Source organism: Sminthopsis crassicaudata, chromosome 3 (assembly GCF_048593235.1).
Source record: "Sminthopsis crassicaudata isolate SCR6 chromosome 3, ASM4859323v1, whole genome shotgun sequence".
Taxonomy (NCBI): Eukaryota; Metazoa; Chordata; class Mammalia; order Dasyuromorphia; family Dasyuridae; genus Sminthopsis; species Sminthopsis crassicaudata.
The window spans coordinates 313,024,467-313,039,710 of NC_133619.1; the positions used below are offsets into that span (position 1 = coordinate 313,024,467).

Consider the following 15,244-nt stretch of genomic DNA (forward strand, 5'->3'; position numbering starts at 1 on the left):
AATTACAATAGTAACATCAAAGATCACTGATCACAGATTACCATAACAGATACAATAAAAAATTTTTGAAATAGTATAAGAATAGTACAAGTACAAGAACATGAAGTACAAAAATATAACACAGATATTATGTGAACACATGCTGTTGGAAAAATGGTGTTGATAGATTTGTTAGAGGTAGAGTTGCCATAAACTTTCAAAATATTAATAAAAAACAATATCTGTAAAATGCAATGAAAAAAAATCACAATAAAATGAGAAAAGTCTCTATGCAGGCTATTATATAGAATTTTGGGGTTGGGGAAATAAGATGAGCCACTGTTACTACTGTCCTATTTCTTTAAAAGTACACAAAGAGTAGGTATTCAAGGTAGCTAGCATATAATCTGGCTTAATACCAGAAAGAAAGGAATTGTAACAAAATCTTTTTAAAGATTTTTTTTTAACCCGCAGGTTATTCTTTAGGTCAGAAAGTTTTAGTGTGTGGATAATCTTATAAATTCATTTAGTTAAGAGTGTTCTCAAAGATCAGTAAAAGTTATAATAAATTTAATTTAAGATATCTTTTTCCATTAAAAATTTTTATTTTGATATATTTTGTTTTCTGTAACTTATTTCCAAAAACATCCTTTCCTCTCCCCATCCAATGAATTATCTTTTGTAACAAAGAATGAAAAAATAGAGAAGGCCAAAAAAGGCAGGTTAGCAAAATCACTCAACAACATTTATACTAAACATATAAATATAATAAATATATAGATATATTATAATATGTGTAATATGTAATAATTTATATCCATTTCCCCCCCATCTCTAGATAGAATAGGGTTAAGATGAATTTTCTACTTTTTTCCCCTAGGCCAAGTTTGGTCATGATAATTAGCAATCAATTTTAGTTTGTTGTTCATAGGAGCATAATAAAGATGGAAGACATTTTAAAGACCATTTAGTCCAACTCTTCATTTTACAAATGAGGAAATTGAGGCCCAAATAGATTAAGTAATTTGATAGGTATAATGACCAGAATAAAAAAAAATTGGTCCTAAGATTCCAAATTTAGTGTACTTCCCTTTGCACCACTGCCACAAGTTAATAGTCAAAGAATTTCAGATGATTTTTTTCCCTCAAGCATAATTCATCAAATTCAATGGCCAAAGAAATATATTTGGGTACCTGAGAAGCAAAAGTATGTGTTTATTTTTTGTTAAAGGCACTAAATTTCCAAAATTTCAAGTAAATAGACCTCCAATTCAATAGCAATTCAGAAGCAATGTAGGCAGTTGTCATGGAAAACACTATTGTAGTCACGATGTGCATTGTTTTCCTGATTCTGCTTGGTTTACTTTTTATTAGTTTACATAAATCTTTCCCAGGCTTCTCTTAATTCTTCATGTACTTAAATTAATATTTACTTTGTTCTCTTTACTTCAAAGTGTATTCACTATTCAGATAACAGTTTTGCCAAGATTTGTCATCGTTTCTTTACAGTTTGATTAGTATTGAATTATTGGTGGATTTGATAGATTTAGTTAACAGGTTTAAATCAAGTTCAATGCTAGTATGTTTTGATACTATTAAGGTTTAAATTAAATAACCTAACACTTTTAGTTATCTTTTTTGCTTGTGCAACTATTTAACAATTTGTCTTTTTTTTTTTTATATATATATATATAGAAAGAGAGCCATCTCCAGAAAAGTTTTCCTCCATTCTAATTGTTTCTATTGTGCCATTAATAATCATATTGGTGATAATCAGTATTGGTATGTGTGGTATGTATATTTAATATTGGTATGTATATATGTATATGTATTTGTGTACATTTGCATGTATTTTTATCTTTTAGACAGAGGTTTTTTGGTACAAGTTTATATTTTATGTAGTACTTGGGGCATCTATTACAGTAACCATGTAAAAACATAGTTCATATGACAAACACAAAAAAGACTTATCCAAGACAGTTTCCCATGAATCAAAAGCAAAATACATTTATCATGAAATTTCTGAGGTTGTGAGGGGTTATTTTGTTAAAATTCATGGAGTTACTGTGTTGGAGATGATATTTGATTTCCTGACCTTATATACTATTCTGTGCCACTTCTCCAAATGTTCAAATAACTAAAAGTCATGTTGTGTTATGGTATGGATGTGATACCATGTTCCTAAAGATTCTGTCAAAGCTATCTATGAAAGCTCTGGAGAAAGTTATACTACTTTGGAAAGATGTTGAAGGCAAGGCCACTAGTAAACAATATGTCTATTGTTTTTTTTTTAACAAACCTGGCCAATTTTGTTAAGATTTATCATCAGATTGTTTTTAAAATGATGTATTTTTTGGGCAACAATAAGAAAGGGTTTGTATCTGCAGCATGGAAGGACCACCCAATCCAGATATTGGGGAGCATTGAAGTAAGTAATAGTAGATAAGAGCTAGAAAACATCTTAGAGACCATTTAGTACAGAGTTGTTTATTTTTTTTTTTAAATTTGGAGTCCTTTAAATTTTTTTTATAACTTCATTTCAATATAATTGTTTTTCTTTGGAATACTAGGCACTTTATTTTATACATTCAAAAACATTCTGAGAAATGATCCATAAAAAAATTTAAAAACCCTGATCAAGTCCCTCAACTTACAAATGAGAAAATTGAGAGAGGAGAAGTTAAATATTTGCCTGTGGTGATCTCATTACTCCACTACATATAATATATAATTCCAATATAATATGCTTCTGAAGTAGTGATCTGTAGATCACAGACATATCCTAGAGTCCTTCAAGAGACATTTTACTGCTACTGTCACTTGTAGTTTTAGGGAGGTATTTCAATTGAATCAATATTTTTTTTTTCTTTTGTAAATAGTATTTTATTTTGCTAATTACATGTAAAGATAATTTCAACATCCATTTTTATTTTCCTCCTTCCCTTTCTCCTCTTTTTCTCCACAAATAGATTGCTATGTATAAATTATACATGTGCAATCATGTTAATCATATTTTCACATATTTATATAGTGAAAGAACAAAAAGGAAAACCCATGGGGAAAAAAACAGCAAAAAGTAAAGAAAAAATGCCTGTATCAGCATTTGGTGTCCATAGTTTATTCTCTGGATGTGGATAGCATTTTCCTTACAGAGTCTTTTGTGATTGTCTTACATCACTGTGTTGTGGAGAACAGCTAAATCCATGTACATGATTGTACAATGGTTGCTGTCACTGTGTACAATTGTGTACAATATTTATTAAGAGTCCACTGTGTGTAAGGTATGTGTTAACCATTTGAGGAGATATAGATTTGAAATAAGACCTTGTCACTGACTTCATGCAGCTTACAATTTCAAGCCTCTCCAATATAGCAATAAAGGACTTATATATACAGTAAGGCAAGATACATGCATTTGAAATGAATAGGTCACAGTATTTAAGAGCTGGAATGGCCCTTGAAGATTTCCTAAAATCTAGCTTACCCTCTAGATTTAACAGATGAGGAAAGGGGTTCGTAAAGATGAGGTGATTTGCCTGAGGTAACATGTGAAGAAAATAAAAGAGCAAGAATTTGAACTGAGATCCTATGATTTTATATCTGACTTTTTTCTACTTGATTTGTGAGGCCTTAAGATGATGATGACTAACTTGGCAGAGAAATTCTCAAGGAAGGTTCACTATTAGAGATAGAATTTGAGTTTTAGAAATTCAGTGAGTAATTAAGATTAGGCATAATAAAAGACATGGAGGCAGAAAATGAAAGATATATTTAAGTTCATTTTGACTGAAGTATAGACTGGGGGACAGAAATAAGATGAGAAATATTAGAAAAATAAGATTGTACAAGATTGTGGATAGCTGGATTAAAAAAAAACCTTAGAAGTCAAAGGGAGTTATGGAAGGTTTTAATTGGAAGAGTGATCTATTCAGGTTTGCACATGATGAAAATTAATCTGGCAGTGGTATAGAGGATGTCTTAGCCAGTCAATTAACATTGATTAAACACTTATGAGCCTAGTAACATGCTCAGAGGAAAGGTAAAAGACAGTTCTTGCCATCAAGGAATTTAAAATTTAAGAGAAGACAACATAAAAGAAAGCAGAAAATCAAGGGAGGATCAGAGGAAGAAGGCATCTAGCATGGTGTCATAATAGAGAGGTCCAACAGAGTACAGCCAAGATGGAAACTAAGAGACAATTGACCTATGTGAAGGAAGAGAGGGAGGGAGGGAAGGAAATAGGAAGGAAGAAAGGAAGGAGAGAAGATGGAAAGGAGGGAAGAAGGAAAGAAGAGAAGGGAAGGAAGGAAGGAAGAAAGAAGAGAAGGAAAGGAAGGAAGGGAAAAGGAAGGAAGGAAGAGAAAGAGGAGAGAGGGAAGGAAGGAAGAAGGGAGGAAAAAAGGGAGGGAGGAAGGGAGGGAAGGGAGAAAAGAAGGAGGGAGGGAGGGAAGGCAAGTAGGAGGGAAGGCAGGTAGGAAGGGAGGCAGGTGGGAAGGAAAGAAAGAGGGAAGGGAGGAAGGAGGGAAAGAAAAAAGGAGGGAAGGAGAGAAGGGAGGAAGGAGGGAGGGTGGAAAGGAGAAAAGGAAGGGAGAGACAAATGGAAAGAGAGAGAAATATTGCAGAGGTAGAAAAGGATTTCTAACATGTCAGGAAATAAGAAGGGAAGGAGACAAAAATGTCATTAATAATTTTAAGTTTTCCAGTATGGGAGAATGAGTGAAGGTGCCATTGGCTTCTATACACTGCTTCTGCTTTCTCAAAAGTCACTGATGACCACTAACTCATCAAATACAATGTTCTTTTTTCCATTTTAATTCTCCTTGATCTTAAGAAATTTATTTCTGCTAACCACTCCCATCTCTCACATACTGTTTTCTCGCTTGATTTCAGTGAGATTACATTATTTCATTTCTTCTATTTCTCTAAACAACACTTACCAGAATGTGTAGACGATTTTGGAGTAACAATGTACACTTGCATTGTTGATTCAAATTTTGTGAATGGCCAGGAAGTTAGACAAGGTAAGATAGATTCCTTTCCATAACCAACAAGAATTAGGAAGGGAATTTGGTTGCAGGAATTTTAAATATAACTTCTGCAGGCTATCTCTATCCGGAGAAGTATTTAAACGATGATACTAAGAAGTATTTATGATATGAAAGTAACATGTGAAAAAGTCACATGCTTCTCAAGAGTCACAGTCTAATTTCTTTATATGAAATAATATATTGCACATCAATGAACTTTGGAAGATACATTTTTCTCATAAATACTGCTGGCTTAGAGATTTAAAAAGTTCAAAGCTTCCAGAAGAATTAATGTTCCTGGATGCAATGTCAAATTTCCATACCTTATCTTTCATCACTGTGTATATATATGTTCTTGAATCTCAGAAAAAAAAAATTTATCCTAGTGATGTCTCTTAACATTTAGCACCATTTATGATGAACCTTCCAAAGCTCATCATATCCTCCCTTATTTTGATTTATTCTATTTGTTATCAATATTGGTCAAAGTATACTATAGAGGAAAGGTGGGATAGAGAAAGAAGAAATATTTTCTAATTGGCCAACAAAATTTTTTAAAGTAAAAATAAATTAAGGTAACTAGCACAAAATTTTGCCAGACACAGATTCTAATTACCAGACTTATTTCAACTGTATTTCATACATTCTTTTCTGAATGCTCTTAAGATTTCTTACCTATTTCTGATACTCTCAAATAGTGCATTTTGGAAAGTCTTTTTGTCTTTCATAGCTAATTATTAATTTTCCTTCATGTGCCCTTTCAAACATAATCAAGTCCTTTGATTCCAAAACTTTATTTTGTTTAAAGAATCCTCTTGATTTTGGCTTTTTTTTTTTTACTTGTTATAGTATATAGGATAAGAAGGTCTATTTCATACCCCCGATTTGTTCCTGCAAACCAAGAAGAGATAACAGGTCAGTCATTTTTCTTTCATCCAAATTCTAAATTTCAAGTTTCAATGACAGCCACCTTTTCTCCAGCAGCATTCTTAGAATTCAAGTAAATAATTTGCAGACAAAGGAAATGATACAAATCAGCCTGAATAGTTTTCTTTCCATGATATATCATGATCTATATTTATTGTAGCAGACGGGGAAATCAGTTATCACAAATTATCAAATAGCTTGATACTGTTTTTAACCAAAGTTACAGTTGTCTTACTTTCTCTTCTTTCATTTTCAGCATGAATCCTCCTCTTCTGATACAAAGACATTCTCAAGTCATCTCTTAAGAACTCTGGAATCCGGGGCAGTATGGGGGTACAGTGGATAGAGCACCAACTCTGGAGTCAGGAGGAACTGAGTTAAAATCTGGTCTCAGACACTTAATACTTTTCCTGGCTTTGTGACCCTGGGCAAGTCACTTAACCCAATTGCCTCAGGGGGAAAAAAACTTTGGAATTAATTATATGACATGGAAGACACTGGCACAAGCTTGCTCATCATAGCATGCCCTCATCAGAGAAGATGCTATGTTCTATGAACAAAACAGAATTGAATTGGCCCCCAAAATATGAGATTAATAAAATTAGAGAAGCTACCCCAAATGTTCCTAGGGACTATTTGTGTCCAACTGTGGCAGAGCACTCTGAGCTCTTCAATGATTCAGTGTCTTCAATGATTCAAAACTGGCTGTGGAAACAAACTGATGATACACTATCTGACTTTGGAAGTCACAGGAATTTAGGAGCAAAATAGGTGACTTAAGTTCTCTGTTCCATTTTCCTCATTTTCCCCATCAGCAAATATTCATTAAAGGAGTGATTCTATTACCAGCCCATTAGTATAGTAGAGACAAAAAAAAGACAGTACAGATAAATAATTTACATTTCTTAACATGATTTATTGAAGAGATGTCACCATAAACAGCCAAGGCCCAAAGGCTAAAAAGTACAGGTACTACAAGTTCTTCCAGGCACTTCTGGGAATATTGTATCTTGTTTTGGGTCTATACAACATGTTTCATAACAACCATCAGTGCCATTCAAAGCCAGTATCCCCAGATCTGTTTGAAAGGTGTAACAAAAAAAGAAAGAAAAAGAAAGTCAAATTTACATAAAAGCAGAGTTTTTCTGATTATACCCTCTTTCTCATTTCCTTTTGTTCTTCCCTTGCCCTTATTCTGAAACATTTCAATACTTCAATGTTCTATGTTTTAAAAGCTTAAAGTTTAGAAACTTCTAAATTCATATCTGATTAGTGTCTCTCCTACTGTGAAATCAGGGGTGGAAAACAATTCGGACTTGCCTGGGCAGGGACTCTTTACCTGTCTATAAAACATCTCTGAGCAGCTTTGATCTCATAGCTGCTATGATCCCTTTATCCCCTTTCTATCAAACTGAGAAAGCAGCCGTGATTCCAGTCTTCCCTATGATATCCTAAAGTATGGATCCAGAATCACTATAGTGGATTCTTTTTCCTTGCTTCAATTTGGAGACCATCATGCCTGGTCCTTGGTTATAAACTTTCTCTCTTCCCAGTTTTTCTTTTGAGAAAGATCAATAGACTATCTCTGTTTGAAGGCATAAGTCCTGGTCTGTTATGAAGAGGGTGATGAACTTCTCTAGTTTGGAAATCTTAATCCTGGCCCCATTATGAGGAGTTCATTTGCCTTTCCTAACATTTGCCCCTTATTCTTTATTTTAAAGCCACCTGGTCTTCCTTTAAACTTTCCAAACAAAAAGATTTATTGCTTTCAACACTGATCAATGCTTTTCTGATCTCCTTAGAAATGGACCTTGACAGAGAGTTTCCCAATTTTTATAGCCTACAGAATATGTGCCATCTTTGACATCGACTGGTGTTACCTCATTAGTTTTGTTTGTTTGTTTTTTAATTTCCCAGTGACTATATAACTAATCATCTGTCATTTCTGTTCCTAAATCTTTTTTTATAATAGTTGAGGCAGCAAAAAAGAAAAAAGGAAGGAGGGAGAATCTGGCTCACCTCATGACTGACTGCAAGTTTATTATTCTCCATTTAAAGTTGGGGGCATGTTCTCTTGGTCTTCAGTTGGGGATTGTAACAGATCTTTATCTGAATAGTTCCAGAGCTGAGGATAACAAATAGTAATGAAGAAAAGAACACGATGCTATTAAGTTTAAACATAGCCTGACTTTCTGACTGAACTCAATTCTTCTGAGCCAGTTTCCACAATCTACAATGTGATATATGAATAGGCACAGTAAACAGGTTGAGTTACTCAAGGCATTTGATCAGTATTCTATTAGTGTGTCTCATCTCATGAAATGCATGCACCACAATATAGGATGTTCTTCTAGCATCTTGTAGTTTCCTGTATTTAGCTTATAAATTAAATTTCAGTGGGGTTGGCCAACCTAGGCACTGAGAATAGAAGTTGTTAACCATGCTTAAGTGAAGGGGCAGGTCAATTCTCCAAGAGCCTTCACAGCTGTGAATCATAACATCTGAAGGAGTTGCAAAGCAATCTTTACTGACACAGGTATTGCTTGTGAACTGGGGATGAAATAAATTGGAGGCAAGAGAGAAGAGGAGAGAGATCAGACAATGCAACTGCCTCTCAGTCTTTTTGTATCATCATCATCATCATCATCATCCTTTCACATAAAGAGAGACATTCTACAGGTCTGAGTTAGACCTCCAGCAGCCGCTGGTTGGTGGCTCCTGTATCGCAACATATGGTGCCCAAACATGGGGCATAAACAAAGAAGCAGCAGTGCCCAAGAGCTGTTCATGATTAGGATCATCCCAGAGTTCCTTTGGTAACTCATGGGAAGAAAGGGAGAAGAGACCTGGTAAGATGTTTTTAGTTGGAGTAATTAAATGAGCCAACACATAAAAGGACCGAGCCAGTAGACTGATGAGAGACTTAAATGCCTGTTTTGAACATAGTCCTCTTCTCCGTTTGAAAGTTTACCTCCATGATATCTCACAAGATCAACACCTGCTGTAGTATTTCATCCTACAACCATCCATGATAGAGATGATAGTGCTGCTTGCATTTCTCAGTATGAGGACTCAGTTAAGAGCAAATGCACAAATTTACTGAACATGCTGTATGTGTGAGGGGGAATAATCACGTCTAAAACAAAAATATGAGGAATTGTTAAGGACCATGCCTAGGTGAAGGGACAAGTCAATTCTCCAAGAGCTACCACAGCTGTGAATCATAACATCTGAAGGAGTTGCAAAGCAGCCTTTACTGACACAGGTATTGCGGACTGGGAATGAAATAAATTGGAGGCAGAGGGAAGAGAAGAGAGATCAGACAACACAACTGCCTCTTAGTGAGGTCAAAGAACAGCAAATGCCTCTCAATCTCCTTGTATCATCATCATCCTCTCACATGAAGAAATTCATTCTACAGGTCTGAGTTAAACCTCCAGCTCCCATATCACAACAAGAAGTGATCTGGAAATCAGTATAACTTTATTAATAGACTAAAGGTCACTTAACTGATTTTTTAATGGATTTCATACACCTATTTTCATACAACAGTGTCTCCTAGAAATGGATGTTATTTTGTAATATTTTTGTAACAAGATCATTTGTGAAATGATTTGTTTTGATAAGAAATTATGGAAGTATATTCTATGACTACTCATAGAACATATGTTTATCTTCCTTACAGGTTAAAAGACTTCACTCTGAGAGGAGGGAGAGGGACATTCTTATGGTTCATTGATTCTTATCTCCTAAGTCTGGATCTTAGAATTATAGGATGGCCTTTCACAGATGATCTGTACCTAATTTCTTTCCACTTTATTTGATTCTAGGAAATGGATAAAGTTTATAATTTATGCTGTATAACCTTAAAGAATATTAAATCAAGTTTTGATCAATCAGGATTGTGTGTGTGTGTGTGATCATAGATCTTGAACTGGAAGGAACCTCATAGGCCTTCTAATCCACTCCCTTCATTTTATATATAAGGAACCTGAAACTTAGTGAGATTGAGTGATTTATCCAAGATGAATTCAATAGTATCAATTAAAATTCAAGTCCCATGACTCCACTTTAGCAGGAAAGTTTAATGTTCTTTCCATTAAAGTATGTTCCATTCTTCTTCTGGATGAATGAATTTGGCAAATTCTTTCATTGTCTTTGAAAAACTACCTTCTCTTATCCAATATTGGGGCTACCTCCTAGGTCATCTGCAGTGATGTTCAAAGCATGATGACAATCAATTATCACAATTTAATACTGGTGTTGTTTCAACAACTTCATTGAAACACTATCAAAACAGCTCAAATTTTCATTGTTATTGCATTCCAAGTATTCCTTGTTTTTGAGATATATTTTCAAAACAGGCTCTTTTGATTCTATATCCTGATCTTGGTGTCCTCAAAGGTGACACTGGATATTTAGTCTACTAAATAATTTGATGAAAGTTTTGAATGGATTTTGGATCAAATTGATTATTGGTTACTACAAAATTATCATACTTCAATCTGAGCATAAGAGAGAGATATAAATCTAAGTTCATCAGTACAAAGAGAAAGTATTTGAACTGGTAAACTCTTATATAGAAATTTACAAAATCTAAGTAGCTTTTAATCGCAATAAATCTGAAAATTTCTTAAAATCATTTTCTTAATCATGGTAATTGATTTCTTAATCAATTGAAATTATATAAAAATATGGGCATTCTTTTTCATATTTCTTTTTTAGGTTTAAACATTTCATGAAGCCTATTTTTTTCTCACTTAACCATTTGGTGATTTCTCTCCTCTCCCCCTCCTCACACATAATCAGAATCAGAGAAGCCTAAGATTATTTCAAACTTCCAAAGGTCTCTTATACTTTTTAATTGCTGGAGAAAGCTTTCCACAAATCAAACTAAATATTGACATACTAGTGTATTCATATTAAAGCATCAAACTCACATGAGCACAAACAGATTTTAGTAAACTAAATTGGCCAGAGGGAAGATATTATCTCTTGCATATAAGAGCATCCTATGTGATGCTCTAGTATGTGGATTCCTAGCATTACTGCCTTCTGAATCTGTGAAATTAAACTTCAAAATCATTAGATCTTTTTAGAGAACTCTAATGATTTTGATATATTTCAGGTACAACTAAAGGGAGAATTCTTAACCAAGTGTGAAAGTTTGCAGTGATAAAATACATAATTTCAATTGAATGATATTGAAAAAATTTTGGACAAACAACATTAATGTAAGTAGAGTAAGAAGGGAAGTGATTGACTAGAAGAAAAAAATTTTACAAGTAGATCTGATAAAAATCTGATTTCTGTTTGGCAGTGGATATACACACAAAGGATATGAACAAATAATTCTCACAAGTAGAAATTATTATTATTATTATCATCTTTCTGAGAGATTACTCCAAATCAATAATAATAGAAGCATATCAAAACATCTGAGGTAATATCTCATATTTAGCAAATCAACAAAAATGACAAAGTTTTAATAATAGCTAACATTTATATGTTGCTTTAAAGTTCACAAAGTGCTTTACAAATATTACCTCATTTTATCCATTTTACAGATGCTATTATTTCCATTTTACAGATGAGGAAACTGAGTTAGGCAGATGTTAAGTGACTTGCTCATGGTCCTATATTTAGCCAGTATCTTAAAGAATTTAATTTAGATCTTCATGATTCTAGACCCAATTCTTTATACACTGTGACATATAATTGCAATATTGGAGAAACTTAAAATACATACTCCCAGGGGCAGTTAGGTGGCACAGTGGATAGAGCACCATCCTTGAATTCAGGAGGACGCAAGTTCAAATCTAGTCTCAGACACTTAACACTTCCTAGCTGTGTGACCCTGGACAAGTGACTTAACCCCAGCCTCAAAAAAATACTAATATACTGTTGCTGTGATTATATATTAATTCAACCATTCTTTAAAATACTTGGGCATTCTTCTAAGAAAAAGACTAAATGTCTACATATTTTGATTCAGAAACTCAGTTGTTAGGCATACACTTCAAAGATGGCAATGATAAAAAGAAAGGCTTCAAAAACTTGAAAATATTTAAAGTAGCACTTTTTTGATATCAAGGAACTAACAAAAAAGGAATGAATATAATAAAAAATCAATTTTCTATAAGAAACATTGAACATGAAGAATTCAGAAAAGCATGAGAAAATTTAGATAAACATTAATTAACTCTGAACCAGGAAAGCAACATATAAAATGCTGGAAATAACATAAATAGAAACAAAATGTTTTGAAATTATAATAGCCAAACTTGATACCAAAGAGAAGATATAAGAATTTACCTCCCTGCCTTCTTTGCGTAGATGGGGTACTATGGGTACAAACATAGAATATAATATGTTACTTGGTTAATATGTTGGTTTGTTTTGATGAATTGTTTTTATTTTTTTATTCTTTGTTACAAAGGATGAAAAGTGTATTGGGAAATGGAGCTGATATAAAATTAAAGTGATCAAAAATTTTTAAAAGTCTACCCAATTCTCTTATAAAAATCTCATGCAGGATCTATTATTTCTTGACTTTCTGCTGTCCCTTCAGATTATCCCTTCAGAGCCACTCAACAAGCAAAGCCTGACTATAACTTTCTCCACAAGTCCAGCATTCCTTTTATCAATTTAGGATTACATGGCTAAAAGTTGTGACTTAATATTTCAAGGCATTAGATTCTACTCAATTTTTTTCCTGTAGCTTTGATTCAAATTTACCTGATCCATTATTAAATAAATTACATTTTTAGATTTCATACTCTACATGCCATTTTTTATGTACACTTGGAACACACAGACTTAATCTGATTTGGCAGAATGCTATCTTAAGATAGCTACTGTCCAATTTTACAATTATATTTTAAACATTCCAAATCAAAGCATTAAAAATTATTCTACTTCCCAAACACAAAGATACTATTAGTTTATCCACTGAGATATTGCCTGCACTATTCATGTGAAAAGACATTAAACATATTTATTTTATAAATATTTGAATTCATTTGTCTTTTGCAATAGAATATTGTGGCATATTTTACTTAATAACTTACAGTGACACAGGTCCATCTACCAAAATAGAATTGGAAATAGGTACTGTCGAGTTATACTGAACTTGGAATTAGTAAGATATCCATATTTAATACCACCTCAGCTTAGAACCAGAGGGCAAAGTAGGAATAGAAAGAATTAGTCTCAGTACAAAATTCCCTGATTTTTATAACCAAACTTCAGAACTTCCAGGTCAAAGAAAAATATTGCAAGCAGCCACAAAGAACGAATAAGGAATTATAATCAGTCACAGAAGATTTTGCAGCCACTACTCTAAAGAAATGGAAAGCTTGGAATATAGCATTTCAAAAAGCGAAAAATCTAAACTCACAGCCAAGGAGAACTTTTCTTGTAAAAAACTGAGCATAATTCTAGAGGAGAAAAAAGAGACCTTTAAAAGACGACATCTAAACATTTCTAATGAAAAGAACAGAATTGTTCTGAGATACCACTACACACCTCTCAGATTGGCTAAGATGACAGGAAAAAATAATAATGAATCTTAGAGGGGATGTGGGAAAACTAGGACCCTGATACATTGTTGTGGAATTGTGAACAGATCCAACCATTCTGGAAAACAACTTGGAACTATGACAAAAGAGTTATCAAACTGTGCATATCCTTTGATCCAACGGTGTTTCTACTGGGTTGATATCACAAAGAGATCTTAAAGAAGGGAAAGGGACCCACATGTGCAAAAATGTTTGTAGCAGCCCTTTTTGTAGTGGCAAGAAACTGGAAAATGAATGGATGCCCATAAGTTAGAATGGCTAAATAAGTTATGGTATATGAATGTTACAGAATATTATTATTCTGTAAGAAATGATAGGCAGAATGATTTCAGAGAGGCCTGGAAAGACTTACATGAACTGATGCTAAGTGAAATGAGCAGAACCAGGAGATCATTGTACACAGCAATAACAATATTATACAATCAATTCTGATGGACATGACTCTCTTAACAATGAGATGATTCAGACTAGTACCAATGATCTTGTCATGAAGAAAGCCATCTACATCAAGAGAGAGTACTGTGGGAACTGAGTGTGGTTCATAACATAGCATTTTCACTCTTTTTGTTGTTGTTTGCTTACATTTTATTTTCTTTCTCATTTTTCTAGTTTGATTTGATTTTTCTTTTGCAGCAAGATAATTGTATAAATATGTATGCATATATTGGATTTAACATATCTTTCTACCATGTTTAACATATATTGGAGTACTTGTCATCTAGGGGAGGGGTGAGAGAAGATGTAGGGAACTGAAACACAAGATTTTGCAAGGGTTAATGTTGAAGAATTATCCATGAATATGTTTTGAAAAATAAAAAAAAAAGTTTTAATAAAAAAAAAAAAAGATTAGAGTTGTATAAGGACATTGAAATGAAAACACAAATGTCAAGAGAAGCAAATAAAGCAAAAACATAAACAAAAATTAAGGGACTGAACAGGGATAAACTATTTACATTCTAATATGGGGAGATGACATTTATATCTCTTCAGAATTCTATCATAACTAAACATCGTAGGAAGAGTAATTAAAGGGTCTGGAAATGATTCTTTTACATTTTGATAATCTTTTTAAAATGGAAAGAGAGGGCAAGAAGAATACAAAAAGGAGAGGAGGGAGAGAAAAGATAGGAGAGATTATCTCACACAATTGAAATACATAAATAAAAATCCATAGACTAAGGAGAAGGGTTGGAGATAAAAAGAAGACCCATGAACCAGGAGGGGAGGGGGACAAAGAAAGAATTAGGTGTTGAATGACATTTCTCACAACAGGAAAACAATTGTGGAAGGAATTAAGGAAAAGAAATAATAAGGAAAATGAGGAGGAGGGTAAAATAACAAAGAAGTTAACCATTTTATTAAAGCAAACTGTTAAAAAGGGGCTGGTAAACAAAGGAAATGAAAAGCATAAGAGAATAGTATGAAGGAAAATATAAAGTTAACAATCATAACTGTTAGTGTAAGTAGTATCAATCCACTCATAAAATGGAAGAGAATAGCAAAAACAAGAATTCAAAAATATATTGCTTATAAGAAATACATTCAAAACATAAAGAAACTCAAAGTTAAAATCAGGGTCTGGAGTAAAATCTATTATGCTCTAGGGGAAGTAAAAAGGCACCATAGCAATCATCATCTCAGACAAAAGAGTAGCAAAAAGTAGATCTAATTATAAAGAGATACAGAAAGAAACAACATTTTGCAGAACCAGGAGAACTATATATACAAAAG

The 15,244-nt window shown here is 33.3% G+C and overlaps 2 protein-coding genes across 6 annotated transcripts in view; one reads left to right on the top strand and one right to left on the bottom strand.

Moving 5' to 3' along the window:
- HHLA2 (HHLA2 member of B7 family) overlaps positions 1–6,553 on the top strand; it is a 32,573-nt gene extending 26,020 nt beyond the window's left edge. Inside the window, exons 6-7 of the mRNA XM_074301124.1 lie at positions 5,856–5,921; positions 6,190–6,553. Coding sequence (XP_074157225.1) covers positions 5,856–5,921; positions 6,190–6,194 — 71 coding nt within the window. The 3' untranslated portion in view covers positions 6,195–6,553. The remainder of the gene's footprint in view (positions 1–5,855; positions 5,922–6,189) is intronic.
- A 272-nt stretch (positions 6,554–6,825) lies between these two features.
- Positions 6,826–15,244, bottom strand: part of MYH15 (myosin heavy chain 15) — a 108,687-nt gene continuing 100,268 nt past the window's right edge. For all 5 annotated transcript variants that reach the window (XM_074301119.1, XM_074301118.1, XM_074301121.1 and 2 more), the window contains 2 exons: positions 7,953–8,058; positions 6,826–7,011 (listed from right to left, as the gene is read on the bottom strand). The gene's annotated coding sequence lies outside the window, so the exon portion shown is untranslated. The remainder of the gene's footprint in view (positions 7,012–7,952; positions 8,059–15,244) is intronic.